Source organism: Phaethon aethereus (assembly GCF_964289735.1).
Source record: "Phaethon aethereus genome assembly, chromosome: 3".
Taxonomy (NCBI): domain Eukaryota; kingdom Metazoa; phylum Chordata; class Aves; order Phaethontiformes; family Phaethontidae; genus Phaethon; species Phaethon aethereus.
Window position 1 is genome coordinate 10,682,100 of NC_138576.1, and position 23,114 is coordinate 10,705,213.

General features: G+C 40.2%; 1 protein-coding gene across 1 annotated transcript in view; it reads left to right on the plus strand.

Annotated features, from left to right (window-relative positions):
- Positions 1 to 5,623: 5,623 nt before the first annotated feature.
- LDAH (lipid droplet associated hydrolase) overlaps positions 5,624 to 23,114 on the plus strand; it is a gene marked incomplete at its 3' end in the record, with an annotated part of 114,949 nt that continues 97,458 nt past the window's right edge. The window contains exon 1 of the mRNA XM_081997077.1: positions 5,624 to 6,467. Within this exon, the coding sequence (XP_081853203.1) occupies positions 6,203 to 6,467 (265 nt within the window). The 5' untranslated portion in view covers positions 5,624 to 6,202. The remainder of the gene's footprint in view (positions 6,468 to 23,114) is intronic.

A 23,114-nucleotide genomic window follows, 5' to 3' on the forward strand; every position in this document is an offset into this window, starting at 1 on the left:
TGGATAGCAGCTCTGCCCTCCAGTGTTTCAGCTGGTGTGTCTTCCTCCTCCTCTCTGGTATTATGCACAAACCTGCTGAGAGTGCATACTGTCCCATTGTCCAGGTACTTAAGACATTGAAAAGTATTGGCCCAATACTGATTCCTGAAGGACATTGCTAGCAAGTTAATGTTTTTTTGTGTGTTATGGTTTGGGGTTTTTTGTTTGTGTGGGTTTTTTTCTTTTTCTTTTCTCCATTTTTCCCCTAGGAGCAGCTTATAGTGCACTTAATCCATATTTTACCAGTGTAGCTATAAGAATACTGTGGGAGACAGTGTAGAAAGCCTTGCTCAAGTGAAGCTAAACAGCATCTAGTGTTCCCCCCTCATCCACTGAGCCATTGATCTCATAGAAGGCAATGAGATTATTTGAGCACCATGTGCCCTCACCAAACTCATGCAGGGTGTGTTCCCAGTTGCTTTCGTGTGCTTCTTGGGTACAACTTTGGGGGGGATTTTCTGTGATAGCTTTCTGAGAACTGAGATGAGGCTGACTGGCCTATAGCTCCCTGCACACTCCATCTTGAACATGTGCATGATGGTTGGGTTTTTTTTGCAGTTTTCAGGCACTTCCCCCAGTCATCGTGACATATCAAAAAGGATAGAGAGTGGCCTCACAGTAACCCTGGCCATGGGTGCCCTGAGATGTGTTTCTTAAGGCTTTGTGGAATCTCATGTGTCAAATGTGCTTCAGTGGTCTTTCCTCCTTTACTTTGGTTCCACCATTTTTTACGCAATTTATCTTTGCCCTTGTGATTACCATTGCACCTCTTGTTTCAGCATCAGTCTTCAGATCAGGTGCACCAACCTGTTTGTCTTGTCTTGTGGTGCACCACAGGGTGCTACACTGAGTTTGTGATAATTCTTTCATTAAACACTATTTTGGATGCAGATCACAAATTTTGTTATTCTCAAGTTATCTTTCAACTTAAATGTCAAGTCCAAGTAATAGTGTAGGATGGAGCAGTTAATATGCTATCAGGACAGTTGCCTAAATAATTAAGCACAATGTGTGCAAAATAAACTTAGTTTTACTATCAGCATTTTACTTCGGAGTCACTTGAACCGAAGATGAATGTGAAGAGACTTAGTGATACGGCAGAAGTAATCTGTTCCTTGTGGATAACTCTATTTCCAAGTATTCCTATCTGAAACAGTGACAGTAGGTGGAGTTCAGATGAGTAGTAAGACACTTAAGTATGTGTGTTGGTTTGTAAGTGCAAGTGTGTGTCTAAGTTCTCACTAAAGGCTTTGCTAACTAGGGAATGATTTGTCTCATCCTGAGATAGAAACCTAATGGCTGGTCCCACGGTTATTCACTAATTGGTCCATGAGCTGTCGCCTAGATCTTTGTATCCTGTAATAGAAGTTTGCTTTCAGATAGACACCTACATTAAGGGTGTGTTAATCTAGTGCTGAAGCCCTACCCTGTAAGTTAAAGCCCATTTTTTATGTATTCTAGCAGAATTTTTGTTACTAGATAAAGTAGTGTTGACAGAAGCTTCCTTTCTTGTCATATTTTTCCACATACGTTTAGAGAGTTTATGGGCAGGCGTTGGAGAGAAAGAAGACAATGTTGTATGGGATGTAATAAGGCCTGATTTCCTACAGAGTTGCATCTCTTTCTCTCGCTCTAGTACTTTACTCTGTGATGACATATGAAATTCCCACCGGTCAAGTTTGTGGTTCTGTCTTCTCCTTAGCTTTCTTAGAACTGTGGTGCGAACTGTGCCCACTCCAGCAGCTGACTGAGCTGGCAGGAGTCTCATGTCTTGAGATCTCTGCCCATTAAATGCGTTTGGAAATTGGTAGGCCATCTTAAGATATTTCAAGGGGAAGCGCAGGCAAATCATGCCCGAGGTAGATGCCTATAATGGAAATACAGAATCACAGAATCACTAGGTTGGAAAGGACCTTCAAGATCATCAAGTCCAACCATTAATCCAGCGCCACCATGTCCCCTAAACCATGTCCTGAAGCGCCACATCCACACGTTTTTTGAACACTTCCAGAGATGGCGACTCCACCACCTCCCTGGGCAGCCTGTTCCAATGCCTGACCACTCTCTCAGTGAAGAAATTTTTCCTAATATCCAATCTAAACCTCCCCTGGCGCAACTTGAGGCCATTTCCTCTTGTCCTATCACTAGTTACTTGGGAGAAGAGACTGACACCCTCGTTGCCACAACCCCCTTTCAGGTAGTTGTAGAGAGCAATAAGGTCTCCTCTCAGCCTCCTCTTCTTCAGACTAAACAACCCCGGTTCCCTCAGCCGCTCCTCATAAGACTTGTGCTCCAGACCCCTCACCAGCTTCATTGCCCTTCTCTGGACACGCTCCAGCACCTCAACATCCTTCTTGTAGTGAGGGGCCCAAAACTGAACACAGTATTCAAGGTGCGGCCTCACCAGTGCCGAGTACAGGGGCACAATCACTTCCCTACTCCTGCTGGCCACACTATAGCTGATACAGGACAGGATGTTGTTGGCCTTCTTGGCCACCTGGGCACACTGCCGGCTCATGTTCAGCTGGCTGTCAACCAGCACCCCCAGGTCCCTTTCTGCCGGGCTGCTCTCCAGCCACTCCTCCCCAAGCCTGTAGCATTGCATGGGGTTGTTGTGGCCAAAGTGCAGGACCCTGCACTTGGCCTTATTAAACCTCATACAGCTGGCCTCTGCCCATCGATCCAGCCTGTCCAGATCCCTCTGCAGAGCCCTCCTACGCTCCAGCAGATCAACACTCCCACCGAGCTTGGTGTCATCTGCAAACTTACTGAGGGAGCACTCGATTCCCTCATCCAGATCATCAATAAAGATATTGAACAAGACCGGCCCCAGAACCAAGCCCTGGGGAACACCACTTGTGACCGGCCGCCAGCCGGATTTAACGCCGTTCACCACAACTCTCTGGGCTCGGCCATCCAGCCAGTTCCTCACCCAGCGAAGAGTAAACCTGTCTAAGCCACGAGCCGCCATTTTCTCCAGGAGAATGCTGTGGGAGACGCTGTCAAAGGCTTTACTAAAGTCCAGGTAGACAACGTCCACAGCCTTTCCCTCATCCACTAGGCAGGTCACCTGGTCATAGAAGGAGATCAGGTTGGTCAAGCAGGACCTGCCTTTCATGAACCCATGCTGGCTGGGCCTGATCCCTTGATTGTCCTGCAGGTGCCCTGTGAGCACTCTCAAGACCAACCGCTCCATGATCTTCCCCGGTACAGAGGTCAGGCTGACAGGCCTGTAGTTCCCAGGATCCTCCTTCTGGCCTTTCTTGTAGATGGGCATCACATTGGCAAGCCTCTGTTCTTCAAAATACTGTTCTTCAAAGGTTCATTTCTGAAGAGGGAAGGAAATCCAGAGGTATTTTTGGGTTTTATTGATTTAATCTTAAAACAGGTCTGAGTAGTATCTTAGTATGCACGGTCTTTTCTCTTCAGTCCATTTCTGTTACTAAAGTCCATAAAGTTACAAATTAAAAACCCAACAATAAATACATAAAAATCCTTCAGATACTATGTAGAGGTAGTAGTAGGAAACCTTTTGGGATTGCCTCAGGCAGTTTTTCAGAAAACTTTTTCTTCTGTAGAGTGCAATCGTGCCTTCAGGTACTGCAACATTGTGCATATTGGAAATTAGAAGTTAAGATAAGCTCAAAACTGGACCAAAGCTACTACAGGATCTGTGTGAACCTGAAAAATCTACCACTCCAGTCCAAAATGTGTTGCTGAGCTTCTTTTTTTTTAGTGTTTAATTTACGACCTTATGTTGCAGATGCTACTTGTGAATGAAGTATTGTCAGTGGGATTTCAGTTTGGAGTTGTTCAGTGAAATAAATTCAAAATGAATGTTGCAACTGATTGTATTGGTTCGTGATCAGAGACTTTGTATAAAACCTACTTTTTTGGGTAAGAACTTGTTGCTTTTCCTTCTTGTATTGTAAACACCTCAGAAAAGGGATGACAAGCTTAATGTTTACTTCGTTGTTGTTGATGTAACTGGATTTCTCTGTCAGAGCCACTCTTGACTTCTTTCAGCTTTGAATAATCAAGAAATAAAAGCAGGAATTTGCAAAATAGACCTTCTTATAGTTAGACAACATTTGCTTCAATTACTTATTAATTCAAAATAAAGCATTATCTATCTCTTCTGCATTGCCTGTTGTTTAACTTAAACCTTTCAAAACTTCAGACTAAAACTGGGGGAGGTAAGGAAATGTTGTTTCTACAAGTGCACTTTTTTAACATAGTCAAGTGTCATGACTTACAGTTTCATTCAGATCTGTTCCTTTCAAGTTGTGTAGCACTGAGAATTTTCTAGTGACTACATGTGGAGGTAGTACCCCCCACTTGATGGTCCTGCAAACTTCGTAGATCTTAAGGTTCGGTTTACTTACCTAAAACTTCACAAACTGACTAGGAAATAGAATTTGGATCCTTGTACTCAAAAATGAATGACCCTTTTCCACTAAGCAAAAACATTTGAAAGGCTTAGTGTTACCCTGAACTAGATGCTTTTGATGTTTTAAAGATCATGGAGGTATGCAACAGTATCAAGTTTTATTGTGATGGTTTGTTTTGGAGTTTTTTTGCATCTTATTTGATAGTATTCCCATTTTGTTTGAATTATTTATCCTGATTCCATGTGCTGATGGAAGTTATACACGAAATAGTGGCCTTTGAACTCAGGAAAGATCATCTTCTTAAATAACAAGAAGGTTAAAGGTAGTTGCACTTTTGTCTGTTAATTTCAAGATAAGGCTTACTGAAAAGTTGTCCTGCCATGGCTGCATGTGAAGTCTTTGGGAGTTCCTTTTGAGAATTGCTGGTATATAATCTTGGAGTTTTTTTGCTTACAGTCTCATTACACTTTTTTCTTTTCATAACATATTGCAGTCGATTTCCAGGTTGTACTAGGTAGAGACACTAAAGACTAGACTTTTAGATTAGTCACTGGACTTAATCTCGTTTTTCCCCTTGTGTGTAACTTGAATTACAATTTAATTAAATTGGAAACAGTTAAGTTGGTCAGCCTTTTCCATTATAGATGGTCATGTATTGAATAAAGAATGCATAGTCATTCCTGTAATAGCATAACAAAGTTTTTCAACTCTGTTTAAGCCAGATCTGCTGCTTCGGAAGCCTGAAATGTGGTTCTTAGAAGACTGGAAATATTTTGTAGAGCTTAAATAGCCCTTGAAGCTGATATAAACAGCTTTGTGGACTTAACCAAGCCCTGGTCTCTTCCAAGTGACGCACACGTGTTGTCATACTCAAACAAGGGCAGGCTTCTGACTCTGCATTGGGTAACTGCACCTGTAGTTGCAAATGGCAAATGCTTACTTTGGCAGGTGCTGTGTATGTCATAGTTCATCTTGATGACATTTTAATTCATAAGTAGTCACTTCATCAAGTGGCTTTTTTTACTGAAGGAAAAATACAGGAGTTTGGTCAATCAGCCAGTTGCAAAGTGATAGCCTAATAGTGATTTCATATGTGATAAATACATGAACTGATGTATGTGCTTTGTTTATTTGGCAGCATACTGTTTTATTTCCCATTACTGTATTCAGGTAACCAAACAATTTAAGAAAAGTTATAAAGATGAGCATAAGTATTTGCTTGAATTGATTGAATCTTTATTAGTGTTAACTGACAAAGATTCCTCCTTTAATCTGTTGAAAATTTACAGAGAAGTAAGTTATGCTGCACATAAAATGAGGACCCCACCTAGTGCTGGGAGGCATTGTAGTAGTTAGCGCTTTTCTTTTGGCCTCTGATACTTTCTTTTGGGTTTTACTCTGGTTGTTTTTTGTTGGGTTGTTTTTTTTCTTGGTGGTTGTTCTTAAGAGATGCTGCGTTCCTGTAGTTGAGGTATGCAGAACTTGTGAAGATGTTGATGCAGTAGGTTTTTTTTGTTTGGTATTTTTTCTTTTGTTTGCCTTCAAATAGGTGTCAAATGAGTCTTTTCAGTGGACAGTGAGAATAAGAAATTTTAAATTATTTGCCTTTAAGGTAGAGTAGATCTTATTGTCCAATTCATCACCACGTATCTCTGACAAAAACCGAAAGATAGTTTCCCTCATATAGTAGTAACATGTATCATCTTTTGCTACCTATTAAAATATGAATACTGAACTGAGCCTCTGTTTACTGGAGATGACAGCTGTTTGGGATGGTAGTTTTGGCTTTTTTGCAATTATTCTATGGGAAGGTAGCAAAGAGCCAGCTATGTAAATATTTGCTGATCTGTTATAACAGTATCTTGTTCTGTCTAACAGCAAACATGAGGTCGGTGTCAGAAGAGCCAGTCCCATTACATGAAGAATTTATCTACTGTTGTGGAGCTGCTACCCATGTCTTAAAGTGTGGGCCCTGGAAAGACCTCTCAAAAGATGAAAGTAAAAATCTACCCAGGCTCTTATTCATGATTATTCCTGGTAAGGGTCTTTTTTTTGTTTAAGTCTAGAAATGTGACGATTGGAAAATGTATGTTCAATTTCAAAAATATGTCACTAGATAAGTGGTAGAATTTGGCTGGTGCATACAACAAAAAAATCAATAGTATTGCAATGGTGGAATTTCTTTGTTATATATAATTACTGCTGTCGTCTGTATTCGTAAGGTTTCTGTAAGGTAAAACTGAGGAATTAGGATGTCTCATTCATTTACTCGGCGGTGGTGGTTTGCTGACAGCATTGCAGGTTGCTCTCCATTTATTTCTTGCACATTGAAGTGGTACTGCAATGTCAGCAGTGTGCCAACTGAAGATAACAGTTACAATATTTGAGGGAAGATTCTGGATGCAGTATTTTTTTTTAAAGTTGGGTTTTTTATAGTACATGGTTTTTAACTTGGATTTCTGCACATGAATTTTTATGATAAGCCTCTTGAGCTCAGTGAGCATCATATAGTTCTATTTCAATCTGGTCATCTTAAAATGAAAGCACTAAACTTTCATTTAGCATATGCTAAAATTAATGGAGAAGTCTTAAATTCATTGAAGTCTGCCAAGGAACTGTAGGAGTTCTGCCATTAGCAAAAGTAGAGCTTGAGCCCGCTCAAGCACAGATACCGTGACTCTTTCTACTGCCTTAGAGTTTGCAGATTTGTAATGCTTCCTATAGTTTATTTCAATGTTTTGGATACTATTGTTACTTTGCCTAAATGAGTAATGTGAATAATGACTCTCTTGATTATTCATATTTTTGGCTTACTGTTTCTGTCAAAGTATATACTCTGTTGTTGTTTATGAGCCAGTGTGTGCGTTAGTCCTTACTTAGTGGTGAAAGAGAACACAGGTTCCATTTTTCAGATTTTTTGCAAGGTTTTAGAAGCCATATGGAATATTTTATGTTAGCTTGTTTGGGCACAATGATTTTATGCCCTTGCCTCCTGAAGTCTGTCCGTCGTCTCGCCCCCCCCCCCCGCCAAGTCCTGGAGCTTTCATCTGCCTTTAGATTGTGATACCCTTGTGTTTGAGTTGGTGGTAGAGTCTGTAAGTAGGGTAAATCTGTAAAGCTGATTTATATCAGTAGAAAGATTTGTAGGGGTAGAGCACAAAAGTCAAACATTAGCATCCAAAGCAAGGTATCTCTGCAAGGCATTTCAGTTATTCTGCTCAAAACATATCAAGTCACACAGACTTATGGGCTCTATATTCATCACAGGAAACTTTTAATGCAAGAAAATGTAGTGGCAGAGCTACAGGGGAGCTTATTTCCTGCAGAACTGTTCTGTGGAGACTCCTTAATAACATCTTACACCAACTAGATAGGTATCCAGAAATAGACATCAGTGAAATACTGAGTGCGTCTGTAAGCTTTTGAAGCAGCTGATTTATGGTTTTTGCTCTTATTTCAGAATTATGTTGGTAACAAACTGGAAGCTCTTTCACTGAGAAAACAATTAAAAAACACAGGACCAACAATAATGCTATCTCCATTTTAGATATCCAAATCGGTAGTGAATCAAGTTACCCAAGCTCCTTGCTGTGGCTGGAAGGGAGCTGACTAGGACCTGGCAAAACATAATGCATTTTTGCTTCTCATAAATCAAGTGGGGTTTTTTTTTCTACTGGTATATGCCTCATTTTTAGCCTTCAAGGGAAATTCTATCTGCCAACACAAAAATACAGCCTTAGGAGGGATCTGGACATTTGGGTCATCTGGCAACACATTCATTTACCTAAACAGTTAGGATTAGATAGCATTCCCCTCATGCTTTGTAACTTCCTGAGTATGAAATGCGGAGCCTTCTGGAGTCCAGCAATTTTCACACTTGAAAGGCATGTATCCCTACTTGAGATTCCTTATGGAGTGAAATAGGGAGGCAAAAGGATAGCTTGGTACAGGTCAAGGAAAGCAATACCCAGGCAAGGGCAACTCTCACTCAAACAGGAGAGTATGCCCAGCCAGGGGTTCGGTGATCTGAACCAAGCACAGTTTAGTCCTACTGCACGTGATGCATCGTTCTGCGTATTAAACTGCTTTGGTATTTACTTTTCCAGTCTTAATGAAATTCATGCATATGATTGTATTTACAAGTAATCAAACAAAATGGGATTGGGGGCTGCATATAAAAGAAAAAGATGAAAAAATTCTCAGCTTCTGCTGGAATCTAACTGTTGTAAGAGATATGAGAGTACATTCTGTATACTTTTTTTTGTTTGTTTTTTTAGTCAAAATTCTTCATAACGGGGCAAATTTCTCTCTGGTCTGACTTTTTTTAAAAAAAGGGCAAGGGAGAGGAAGTTGATTCTAAAACATCCTTCTACTCTGAAACCAATGACAAAATTCCCATTGACTTTAAATAAGGCAGGGTTCTACCTCCTGAGGACTGGTAGCTCACTGTGCTTGAAGCAGTTGCAAAACAATGTGCAGCAGAGTTCAGTCTCATTTAACTACAACAAGCTAATGTTTTTATTAGTGGCAATCTGTGTAAACTTACCATTTGAATAAAGTTTTACTATATTAGTTGAAATCTTTGATGTGCTTTTTTTTTGTCCTGCAACGGTTTTTTCCTTGTGTAAGTAGAACCTCTATATAGGAGTAATAATGTATTTACTGAAGTAATTACTGTGTCCAGAATATATGTATACTTGTTTGCCTGTCTTAATAGTAATTCTTTTCTATTAAAATCAATGAGAGTATTTTTACTCGTGAGAGTAAAATTAAATATGTACTGTTGAAGGATCAGGTCCGTGGTTTTCTGGAAATATAGGTGTTATGGAACGGACAGGAATTCCTTTTTTTCGTCTTGTCATAAAGGTCTATTTTCCCTTTTGCAGTTTTTGTTTACAGTAAAATTAGCAGTGAAGTATAAAATCTACTACAGCAATATTTAACATAGCTTGGGTTCATTGGAACCCAGGATCCACAAAGTGTAATGGAATATTTTTTTTTTACCGTTTTAAGAGTATCTGTCTATTTGTGTCTGTGTATTTATGAAACAGTTAACTTTGCAAATAAATACAGTACAAACTTGGAAACCACCATGCTGTTTAGCTCATGAAGTTTTCCTGTTCATCAAGTTTTTCTTGTGTTTCATTGCGGGAATGCATTTGCAATACCTTCATTCCGGGCATTGTAATTTTTGTTACCGATGCTGTAAACTATGCAGTTTTGTTTTTTGTAATGTTGTTCTCAGGAAGCTTAGTTCATGGTTGATAATGTATAATGTAAATAACATTTTTTTGTGGTAAAGCATGCTACACAAGTTTCTTTCATTTATACATAAATAATTTCAGAATTTGGTTCTTTGGCAAGTACTCCCTATGCTTGCCAAATGTCTTGATCTGCCTGCTTGCAGTTGGATTGCTGCTGGGTTATTGGGTCATCTTATTGTTTTACCAACACGTGCAGTGACTTGGTGATGTTTAAGGCCTATGAGAGCTTAAACAGACACTTTTTTTAAAGTATAAAGATCTAATTTTGTGAGCTAATCCTCTCAGTCAAGAGTTCCTTGTGGTTTTCTGCACAACAGAAAGAGAAGGAGCTTTGCGTGTGATCGCTTCCTACGTGTAGTTTAGTACTTACTTCAACAAGACTGTTGTCACTTGAAGACCATTTAACTATTTTTCAGTAGCGAAAATAGTGCAAACTATGTGCCTGAATTATGACAAGTCTTTCAGGTGTTCTCCCATGAAGTGAGACTTCCTGTTACTTTTCAAGTCTTTGAAGTTCTTTTTTTGACTGTAATGTAAGGACTCTGAAAAGCTTTCAACTCATTATCTGGCTTTGTCTTCACCTGCTCTTTTTATATTTAACATTCATTGCCCTCAATATTTGCGTAAGAAAAGTTACATTAAGAATCACTACATAATAGTACTTTGCACTAAAACTAATTGTATAGCCCTGAAGCTTAGTTCCTTTGTATTTTGTCTTTTTGGCTCCCGCTAAAACAGCTTTTTAAAGTTGTTAGTCATTCCCTCTGCTCAGCAATTGCTGGAATGATTCGTTCTTCAGAGGTCGTCTGTCACCACTGACACCAAAGGGTTTGCTTAATAATAAATTAATCTATTTCCTTATTCTACAAACTGTGTAAAGCACGTTTACTCCAATCCTCTTCATTTTGGTTTTAGAATGTCCTTTAATTTATACAAAATGTATGTGATTAAATGTGCTTGTTGGTATGTAATCTGTATGTTATAACTATTCATCTGCAGGAATTGGATTGGATCTAGTAAGAACTCATAGTATCGGCAGATTAGATTGCAGTATGTTGCTTCTGGCAGCCTTGGCCAGAATGTAAGCCAGAATCCTGTATGTGAATCTTGGTACTTGATGTGTGATTAAACCAATAAAAAAAAGATGTATCAGAACTGTTTATGTGAATCAAAACCTGATTTTGGAGTAGAGACCGCTAAGTTACTCAAGGAAAGTACTTCCATCTTCTTGGACACTACTTTTTAAAGTCAACAGCCAGTGTCTCCTCCCCCACGGCAGAGCATGTTCACCACTTACCTTTGAAATACAGCTGGAGGAAAGGGGAATGCTGCTGGTGAAGAAGAGCCAGGATAAGAGGAAGGATGACTCTTTACATCCTGGGTGAGGGGATTTCTGGGTTCTGGGTCCTGTTCTGCTCCTTATGTGTTGTGCTCACAGTCACTGAACAAGCTCCAGCAACAATTCTGTGAACAAAGTTGAGAACTGTCCTATCTGAAGGCAGTAAAAGCTGTTTTCTTCCCCTTTCTGGTTTTGTGGTTTGGTGGGGTTTTTTTTGTCTGAATATTGCCAGAGCATCAACAGTAGGAAAAAAGGTCTGTCCAGCATCACCTCATCTTTTACTGCTGCAGTTCTGTCACTATCAGCCTGGTTATGAGAGCTCTCCTGTGGGGTTTTGGGTTGTTTTTGTCCGTTTTGCCTTTTTTTTTTTTTGGGGGGGGGTCAGACTAGGTCCATGTCACCTAGTTCAGAAAGAGCCTCTGAGGCCCAATTTCATCCAGCCTAATTAAGATGCTGAAGTAAGGAGCGTAAATTCTTAGGTACTTTGTGTAATCAGCAGCTAGGGATGGGCAGTGCCATGAGCATTTCTGCCTGCTAAGAGGTTAGTTTGCCCTCAGATGTTGTGAAGAGATAATCAAAACTTGACTGGGTGCAGACCTGGGCAACCTGCTCTATCCGACCCTCAGTGAGCAGGGCGTGGGCTAGGAGATCTCAGGTGATCCCTTCCAACTTCAATGATCCTGCAAATGTGACCCAGGGATGGGCCATCCAGGGTTCTTGTACAGGTGTGGATTCTGATCTGAATTGATTTTTGGGGTACCATCAAAAGGTATTAAAGATAAGTATGTGGTTAACATTAGATAAATACTTGATTAGAATTAGCCACTCTTTGAAGAGCTGTAATTTAAGGTACCGTCTCCTTGCCTCACACCTATGCTGCATAGTAAATGCCATAACACTGAAATTTGGTTTTTTGAGTGTTAGGAACCAAATAGAACTAAAAATTGGTAAGGAGTGAAGTATTGTACTTAAACATAGTATGGAAAGAGTATGCCAGAAGAGGGAGCCGTTTTAAAGATTAGGAGAAAATATAGTGCTTTTTGGAAAGGTTATTACTGTAATAGCCAGCTATACTATGTACTGACAGGCTTCAGGTTATCATCTGGATGCACAGGTAAGCACTGACTGTTTCTCTACTGTATGCATATCACAAAAATATTTGTAGTTTAATAAGACCATTCATGTGACAGTAAGACCCTACTTGGAGCCCTGAGTACAGGAAAGACATGGACCTGTTGAAGCAGGTCCAGAGGAGGCCACAAAAATGATGTAAGGGATGGAACAGCTTTGCTGTGAGGACAGGCTGAGAGAGTTGTGGTTGTTCAGCCTGGAGAAGAGAAGGCTCCAGGGAGAGCTTAGTGCAGCCTTCCAGTGCTTAAAGGGGGCTTAGAAGAAAGATGGGGACAGACTTCTGAGCAGGACCTGTTGCAATAGGACAAGGGGTAATGGTTTTAAACTAAAAGAGGGCAGCATTTAGGTTAGAAGGAAGACTTTTTTCACAATGAGGGTGGTGAAACCCTGGCCCAGGTTGCCCAGAGAGGTGGTAGATGCCACATCCCTGGAAACATTCCAGGTCAGGTTGGATGGGGCTCTGAGCAACCTGATGTAGTTGAAGGTGTCCCTGCTCGTTGCAGGGGGTTGGACTAGCTGAACTTTAAAGGGCCCTTTCAATCCAAACTATTCTATGATTATATATGATTCTATGATTAATCAGTTATGTTGGTTGCTGAGGATCATAAAAATGCCTTTTACTTGTGTTAAGCAGTAGTGAAATAAAGGAAGTTTAGTTAGAGCAGAGAATATAAGGATTGGAGTTCTGGGGCTTCTGTTCCCAGCCTTTGCACTGGGTTGCTTTTCCACAGATGCCCAGTCGTCTTCACAAATAGTGTACCATACCAGCAAACGGATGCACTGCGTTCACATTTGCAAAATTTATGTAATCTGTCACCCAATTCTTTAAGCTAGCATTCTGTTACAATCAGCTAACACTAAGTAAATAAATTAACAATAAAAGCACAGCTGCATAGAGTGAGACAACAGATACTTCCCCTCCTGGAATGTTTAAATCATTGACCAACTCCATGGGCAGCTCTGCTCTTACTGATAGCGTGAAATTCTTGTGCTAGGACATGTATCATCATCTGATTGTACAACAGTAAATACACAAAGGACATTAAGCCTTTATTAAAGGAATCATTCATGTATCTTTGGATTTTGGTGGTTTGAATTAAGCAATGCTTTTAGATGCAATGAGAATTTTTAGATGAAAGTCCTAAGTGTGTAACTGCACTGCTGCTAATGTTGAAATAAGCTACACAGGACTCCTGTTTGAACACGAACTTGCACTGTATTTTGCTTAATCCTGTATCACATAGTTTTGATGACCTAAAATTGAGGCTGAGAAGCTGTTTCGTGTATGGTTGTATGTTTTCCATCATATTAAGACTGTGCCTTGTGTATTTATCTTCACTTACCTCTACTAAGTGTAAAATACAAGAATTTACATGGGTTTTACTACCTTTGCTTATTTTGACCATACCTCCCCAAGCAGAGCAGTGCTGCTCTTGTCCATTCTCAACTGAAGCAATGGAGTAAAGAAGGGAAATTTAGGTGCTAAAAAATGATAATGATGTTAAATAACACACCTGGTCCGGGGAATCAATTTAAGAATCTTGTTTGGTTGGAGTCTTGGCTCTGTTGACAAGGCATGTGGAGGATTATGCAGCTCAGAATGGTATTAATCCAGCTGGTGCACTTGAGTCACATGCAGCTAATCAGCAGGAACCAAAAAAATTCTCAACTTTGCATCTAAAATTCTGTCCTGAGGTAGATGTTTATATCAAACAGCTGAGCAAGATCTCCTCTCTCTGTGTACACAGATACTCTATTTACTTAAGAAAGGCTCCTCTTTTACATATTAGTTTAGCAGCAGCAGTCATCTCTTCTCTGGTATTTGCAGTGCTTGAAGTTAAACTTAGTCCTGAAGTTTGTTATAGTTGAGCAGACTATTCACTGTAGAACATCATGCCTAACTGTGGGTTAGCCAGGAGAGAACGGCAGTGAATCTGCAGCCCTTTCATGGAGAGAGGAAGAGAAGCACTTTGCTCTTTTATCATGGCCTCTCCTGCACAACTAAAGCATAGGACTTGAAGCAACCACTTGATGCTTTGAATGTATTATTTGCCTTCTGGCGCTGGGAAAGCTAGCTGGTGTTCCTAAAAATTTCAAGAGTGTCTTTCCCTGTATCCTACCTGTCTGTGTTATGACCTTATGTGATCAACACCACGTAATCGAAATCTGCCTGGAAACTCTCAACCATTCCATACTTTTTTAGCAGCTGAGACTTAAGTAATCGAACCTCTTTTTGGATTTGGGCAGATGTTGGGATCATCCTGCACAGCTCGACCTTAAGGAGAATGAGCTGTGCAGGGTGATCCCAAGAGGCAGCCTGTAAAGAGTCTGGCTGGCAGGACTGGGCTATTCATAGAGCTCTTGCCCTCAGGTTTAGAACCATCAAGTAAAGTTTAACAGCAGATGTTGCCGAGTCTAAAGTATTATGGAAGTTAGAAACTGTTTGTTCAGAGTATATTAAGACCCACCGGGCACTGGAAATCTAAGAGCTTAGTGCTTGGAGCACTTCAGAAAACTTCCTAAGGCCATTATTTCACAATCCAGAATTTGTCAACAATACTGGCATAAGGTATTCCTGTTCCCACCACACTATGCCACTCCACCCCTCGGTTATGCCAGAACAATAGTTTGAGAGATCATGCTGTGAATTAAATACATACATACATTTATTTCGGTGGTCTTTTTAAAGCTGGAACAGTTCCCTGTTTGGGTTCACAGCGTGGCCCCACAGAGTTGTGCGAGTGTAATTCAGGGGCTGGTGGGCCACGGTAGGGGGGTGGGAATGACACTGAAGGGAGAAGGTGGGAGTTCTTTCAGCTGGACTTGCTGCAGAACTTTCTGTTGTTAAATTATGGTGTCAGTCCACAACAGGGAGTACATATATGTGGGTTGCACGCTCAGTCTTGAGACTTCTCTGGAAGGAGGTGGTACCCCACCAGTCACACCAGGTGGTAGTGATTCGCTGAGAATGCCTCTCCCTTGAGGCTTCTGCTTTTGTTTACACTGCAGCTTCCAGATGAAGCTGCCAACTCTTTGCATTTGACCCTGAGTTGTCAGATTTTTATGTGGAGAATTTGTATTTTACATTGCTTTGAATTTTTTTTTTTTTGTTTCCTGAATAAAAAATTGGCAGTGGGAAAGGTGCTTTCTTACTTCCTAGTAACTGGTATATGTGATGTAAAAGTAATCAATGAGAACAGACTACACTGTAGAGTTCAAAGTTTGTGTAGTGTAGCAATCCAAGTAAAAGGGTCTATATAGAGCTAGATAAATTTTTTTTTCCCTTTTCCCTGTGACTATGGGTCTTCTTATCAGCAGATAAGGCAGTAAGAGCACAACTTTCTATTTCAGTGGGGCATAAACACAGAACACTTTTGATTAACATGCTTGTGTGGCATTTGTATTATATGCCATGTTTTGTAAATTTGTAGTTGAACAGGAACAAAGTATCTTCCTGATACTTCCAAAGCCAATTCTTCCAACTTTTCTAGACACTTCTTTATCAAGAGCATGAATATTCATGGCTTAATTATGAGATAGTACATGGTCAGTTGAAAATAAGACTTTCTCAGATGGCAGTGTATATAAGGTACTGTTAATTGGTGAAATTCTTAGTGGTTAGTAATGCTTTAATATACATGCATAGATTATTTGGTCTGTTTATTATTATACAATGGGAATAAAGAAATCTGAATCAAGTACTTGAGGACTTGTCAATGGGACATGCTGTCTGGACTCAGACCAAGGTTCTTTGAGGACTCTCACCTTTATTTCACTGAGCTAAATAGTTTGACGATACGAGAAAATTATTCTTGGGGGATAATACTGTTTGTATGTACCTATTTGATTTCTACTTTTAAACCCAATAAAACTTTTAATACATCAGTCAATTTTGCCCATATCTTTCTGAGAGATAGATAGGGGACTCAAAACATTTAAAAAAACAAAAAATTTGGATGGAAGATATGCATGCTAGTAGAATATCCCTTGAACAAAAAGTGTAAGTGTGTTCTATCCCATATTAGGTATTAGAAAACTCAGTTCTTAGGACACTGCACTCCATTATTTTTGCTGCTTATGGACTACTTGTTTGTGACTAATATTTTTAAATATGCTGACAGTTGTTGTGCTTTGTTTACTGGGTCAACCCACCAGCTTCCATTGTCTTTAGAAAAGAAGAAAAATTTTTTTTCATTAAAAATAAAAGCTTCCTCATGCAAAGAGGAGCCTGTATGTCAGATCTAGGCTTGAAATATGCCGCTTTTGTTGAATTTCCCAGTGCTCTAGAAGTACCTCTGATGGGGGCTTGGCACATTTGAGCTTGTTAAGTTTGAGGAGGCAGAGTAATGACAGGATGGTTGAACATCCAACTGTGCTTGACAGTATTTTCCCTCCACTAAATCTGGGTGGCAGATGTGACTTACTGAAATTTCTCAATCTGCAGTCTTCTCTCTGTATCCTCTCCCTGCTAATGAGATGTCATTTGCAGCATGGATCCTTCCTGCCTGACTGCGTGCAGCATAATCCAGAGAGGAAATGATCCCTCTCCTGCAGCACGCAGAGGCTGAGTTGGCTAGAGTTATGGAAAAGTTGTAGTCTAGGGTATTCTGCTTGATTTGGCCATTTAAAAAAGGTTGTTTCTCTTCATATCACAGAATGGTAGGGGTTGGAAGGAACCTCTGAAGATCATCTGGTTTAAGCCCCCTGCCAAGGCAGGGTCACCTAGGGCAGGTTGCACAGGAACACATCCAGTTGGGTTTTGAAGGTCTTCAGAGAAGGAGACTCCACAACCTCTCTGGGCAGCCTGTTCCAGTGCTCCGTCACCCTCACAGTAAAGAAGCTTCTCCTTATGTTGAGATGGAACTTCCTGTGCTGCAGTTTATGCCCATTGCCCCTTGTCCTATCACTGGGCACTACTGAAAAGAGACTGGCACTGTCCTCCTTCAGATATTGATAGACATTGATAAGGTCCCCTCTCGGCCTTCTCTTCTCCAGACTAAACAGCCCCAGGTCTCTCAGCCTTTCCTCATAGGAGAGATGTTCCAGTCCCTTAATCATCCTCGTAGCCCTCTGTTGGACTCGCTCCAAAAGTCCCCTGTCTCTCTTGAACTGGGGAGCCCAGAACTGGACGCAATACTCCAGATGAGGCCTCACCAGCGCAGAGTAGAGGGGGAGGATAACCTCTCTCGACCTGCTGGCCACACTCTTCTTAATACACTCCAGGATACCATTGGCCCTTTTGGCCACGAGGGCACATTGCTGTCCCATGGAGAACTTATTGTTTACCAGGACTCCAAGGTTCTTCTCTGTGGAGCTGCTTTCCAGCAGGTCAACCCCCAACCTGTACTGGTGCATGGGGTTGTTCCTCCCCAGGTGCAGAACTCTACACTTGTCTGTGTTACATTTCATGAGGTTTCCCTCTGCTGCAGTCTGTCCACGTCCCGTTGGATGGCAGCACAGCCTCCTGGTGTATCAGCCACTCCTCCCAGTTTTGTATCATCAGCAAACTTGCTGAGGGTACATTCCAACCCTTCATCTAGGTCGTTGATGAAGACGTTGAACAAAATTGGATCCAGTACTTATTCCTGGGGAACACCACTAGCTACAGGCCTCCAAATGGACTCTGCACCACTAACCACAACCCCTTGAGCTCTGTTGCTTAGCCAGTTCTCGATCCATCTCACAGTCCACTCATCCAACCCATGCTTCCTGAGCTTAATGGTGGAAGGGAAGAAGACATTACCTACTGGAGGACCTACCTATGAAGGTAATCCAGTCTTTCCGTGTGTGTCGTGTACAAATAACGCAAATAAAATGTTTAAAGCTGCAGCAGCAGTGTATAATGTACTTCCTCCTTTCTGGTAGCTGCTGCCAGAAGTACCTGAGCTGATACAGATTTGTCTTGATATTAAATATTTTTATCTAGTTATCTCTGAAAATAATATAAAAAAAAATTTCGGATTCTTGTTAACACATGGCCTCATTTCTGTCCTGATAGTAACTCCTATGGATCATTGAAGCCATATTAGAAATAAATTTGACCCATTATGTTCAATATCTAGATTATGGAAAACAGTAGAGCCAAGAGTTCAGTAAGCCATAATTCTTGCTCTCGTTTTCCGGTTACAGGCATGATGGAAGATTTTGATCATTGTTCTAATTTCCATTTTTGAAAACAGTCCTTGGTTGTTTTTGATGGATTTAAAAAACTCCCATAAGAATAAATAAGTATGTAGTAATACATACTTACATACTCCTTTCCACCTTTAAGTTTTAAAGCTTTTGTATCTGTTGCCGCAGCCTTCTCTTAAGAGGAAGAAGCTCTTCACAGCAGGTCTTAAACGGCTAAACAGTTGTACTTGTGAAGTGACTTTTGTTTATGAATGAGGAAAATGTTCACCTGAATGAACTGTTTGGGTTGAAGAAGTTTTCATGGGGCAGCTACTCAGGACCAGCACTAATATTCCTACTACAAGTTCTTTTTCCTCAGTCAGAGATACAGTGGTGTCAATGCAAAGATTATTTTTCCTAAGGTTGTGGATTGGTAAATCTTGGTTTATCATATGCAGAGCAGTTTGTTCTTTTATCTTGCATTTCTGAAAACTGATAACAAATGCAAAATTCATTTGCAGAAGAACCTGAGACTGTTCATTTCAGATACCACTTTCCCTTCACAGTCTTGATGAATAGAAATTGTAGAAACATGTTTTCAGTCTTTTTTTTACATTAGCTGTCTTCATCTTCTCCATTGCTATTTGTTTCCTTTCTGTAAAACATTTTATTCTAAAAACTTACCTCAAAAGCCCCCAAACCTATGTTTTTCTTTTTTGTAACTCCGGCCAATGGTACAGCATAGAGGAATCTCCGATACAGATTTGAACATGTACTTGCTGGTGCCTTTTGCATGTATTGTTTGCTTCCTCATATATTACTTGGAAGTGATCAAATCTGTAGAGCTGTTTATCTGTACAAAACAAATAATTTGTGGTTATCTTGGGTTTGAATTGTTTATTTTTCTTGTCTTTGTCTTTTTCCTGCTGATGTTGTCTCATCAGGGTGGTGGTTGTTCAGATATTTCATAGGCTTTCTTGTGAACCCAGTTGACACCAAGTCACATGTTCCTCCTCTGCACGCTTCCTTTGTTCTCCCCCTTTCTTTCAGGAGGTTTGTGTTCTGCTGGTCCAATTCTGCTTCAGACCCTGAAGCTGACTGAAAAATTCCAGCTGGGAATTCTAGACCCAGCACAGGGGTCGCTGCAGCCTCTTTGCCAGCATCAGTTGTAGTACGGATTGGATCAGACCAACCCCATCCGAGGTGTTGAAAGTAGTTAAATCTGTTTTCATCTGCCTAAGCAGATGCTTAAGAGAATCTGCATGTATAGGGGTGTACCAGGAGACAAAATTTTTCATTTGCTGTAAAGAAAATGGAACGAAAATTAATTGTAAGCGCTAGAAAATCCTGGTTTCTACCCTTAAAAAAATGTAGTGGAAAATTCACTATTCCATTATGAACTTTATTTTTTCAGTTTTACATCTCAATCTTAACTCCTTTCCAAGAACCATTAGTTTACAGGCATGTTAAAAAAATAAATAATAAAATCAAGGCTTTTTCGTAATTATGTACCTGTCTTAACCTGGTTGAGATATTAAAGGTAACTATTGAAATACATCTGTGGACTTCATAACCTTTGCAGTATCACTTGATCACAGACAAAGTCCAGCAGGTTTGCAGTGGGCAAAATCATGATTTCAGACTTTGTGTCTTACCTGCCTGGGTAGATGCTGTTAATCATTCCCGTGAGAAGAGAGGCATGTGCTGTCCTCTCACAATTTCTAGCTGGGAATTTTTATTCACAGGCTTCAGGCCCAATTGTCACTTGGACAAAACATGCTGTGTTAGGTTAATTCAGGTTTATCAGGCTCTCCATGGTATTTCTTTAGAGGTAAATGAACCCACATTTGTTCTAAAGGTGGAAAAGTCTTAGAGAACAGCAGGGAAGCTTATTTGCTCTGCAGAATGCATATAAAGAATGTGTATTATAAAATCCTATATGTAAGTTTTATAGCTGTATCAAGCTAAAAACTTTGTGTATTTGTTTATGTATATAGGAAAAGAATATGAAATGTTCTTGAAAAACCTCTCTAATAAGCTGTGTTACGGGCACCTGGCTGAAACCTTCTGAGATTCCCGATTTTCACAACGCAGGCGAATATATTAAGGTGCTTTCCAGCCAAGTTCATGATTCCAGAGTTAGAGAGGATCAAACGGAGTTTTCACGTGTGTTTCTGCAAAAAGTCCTTGCAATTGTTTGCTCTGTGGCTGATGCTGCTCCCCTAGTTCACAGGCTATAAACGGAATACAGCACGGAGTCCCCGAGATGTGCAAACAGGTGAAAGCTGAATTGACGTGCGTTTATGATGAACATTCAGATGTTATTTGACGTGTTTTATTTGAAATCCCTTGACCCTGCATGTCGGAGAAACCTGTGCGTTTCCTTTTAAGGCCCGATCGGCAGCCGCGGTGTTGGTTTCTGCAGTTTTCTCCCAAGTGTGAGAACATCATTGTGTTTTTTACATGCTCCATTTAAATCCTTCTGACATCTGCGTGGGCTGCTTTCTATTCATTAACATAGGGGAGCTGCATCTTCTTCCATGGTGGCTGGTCAGACGCCAAAGACAGATTAAATTTCCTTGAGCCGAGGAACTTGTCATTTAGGCTCTTCGAGCTGGAGCTGGGAGCTTTGGCAGCTCTGCGAAGAGGCAGTGAGAATCATTGCCACAGAAATGATTTTTGTGTGGTCCTGCTGTGCGCCCCTGGATTTCAAATTTGATTTATGGCTGCTCATTTTAAAAAAAAGGGAAAGAAAAAAAGAAAAAAAAAAAATCTGCATTTGGTTTTGTTGCAAGAGATTATCATGTAAATACTACAGCATACATACTTAATTCTAAAACTGGATTATTTCTAAAATTAAACTCATGGTAATTGCTGGCATATTTTCCAGTTCCTCAAAGTTCTCTGTAAACCCACTGTTGGCTGTGTATTTCCTTTCTTCTATTCATGTAGCTGCCTTTATTCTTTATGGTTCTGCTGAGGTCCCAGAGCAGACAGAAAGTAACTGCTAGAGAAGTGAACGAAGCACCACAGCTGAATGCCAGCTACTGCTCCCACAGGTGGCCAGGCTTCTGGAGACACGACTGAAAACCCTGAGGAACGGCTCACGGGACAGCACACAGGACCCAAAAGCTTCTTTCAGAACAAGGTGCAGAAACCTTGTCCCTGTTTGGGATGATTTAGCTACACATAAATTTCTTCTTCGCTCCCCACCACTCTTGGCGTTTACTATAGACTGCTTAAATAAATCCTTTTCAATTTAGATATCCATTCCAGAGCTACTAAGAATTGTTTTCATTTTGTGTTTTAGTTTCAATTTCATTTGAGTAAGCTGTATGTATTTTTGACCCATCCCCTTCTGGACAGAATGCATTTCCTATATGTTTTGGTGTATATCTTTGTTTCGAACCTGAAACATGTTGCTGTTGTGGTTTACGTTGTATATTCCTCAGTAAGTCTGGAAATTATTTTTGCACAGGGTTATCTAATGCTAGTGCTCACTTAATTAGAGTTTACATTTCACATTAGTATTTTCTGTTGCAGAAGAATTCAAAATGCATGACGATTTGTGAGCCGCAAAAGCTGTCATTGCTTGTGGGGAGTAGCTACGGTCTGTAACTTTTAAAATGAGCATTATATGTTTGTTGTTTTGCATTCAGAATTAAGCTGATTGAGTTGCACTGGTGGCATACTGTATATAAGTTTAATCTTCCCAAGTCTGAATAACTTCCTTTTTGAAGTGCACCGTCTCAAATATTAGTATATATTTCATTTTAAGACAGGCCAAGTTTGACTTTATGACACACTGTATAGGAAATCATGTGAAAGGTTATTCTTTATCTGTGGCATCCTGGGGCAGACATTTTGTTTGTACAAATTGTTCTCTCTCCACTGCTAGGTATCTTCAAAAGAAGGAAGTGGTTGGTATTTAAAATCTTTCTTTGATGGAAAAAGCATCAGCAAGAAAGTGTTTGAAAGTGAAAGGCTGGCAAATGCATGTTTATAAGTAATTTTCATGATTTTAATTATGTGGGTGATTAAAGAATGGTTCTAGTTCTGTAGTGTATATATAAGTGGAGGATACCTCCGAATATAGCTCAAAGTTACACCTCTGCACATTCAGTCGTTCTGTACTGGTTTGCTTTAGCTGTGTGTAGAGCAGGTCGGAAAAGGAAGAAGTGGATTCCCATCTCCAAACTAAAAATTGAAAGACTTTAGGCTTAGTGTAGAGTAGCTGGATGAAATGCCGTGTATTACGGAGAACAGAGAAGGTGGCAGGAGTCCTTTGGTTGTTGAAATGTATGAGTACACCAGATAAAGGGGCCTCACTATGTTCTAATTCACTGTGCAAATTGTCCGTTTGACATAATCTTCCCATGAAATGCTTGGAAATCTTTTGCAAATTAAGCTAATATGCAGTGTATTGTAGTTTTGTGTCTTTTTCTGTTACGGTCACCATTTACAGCTATTGTTTAAAAGACTTCTGAAACAGCCTAAACACTGTTGAAAATTAAGCACAGTTGAGACTAACTGCTTAAGATGTGCTGCTTGGTTCAGATGACTGCAACTTGAGATTTGCTGGCATGCATGAATGATTCAGGTGCCCTGAGGTGTCTGAGGATTGATGTAGTATTGAAATAACTAGAGTAACCTTCAAATCATGGAGGTTAACATTGCATTTACTTATGGTTTCCATTTTTTGACACTTAGTTGCTGACTGAAAGAACATAGGCAGTTTTGGTTTGGTGTACTGGGAAATCCTTGAAATGCACAAATGGGCACTGGGTGCCTTTGTGATGAACCTGGTAGTTCTTTTTCTATGAAATATAATAGTTTAAT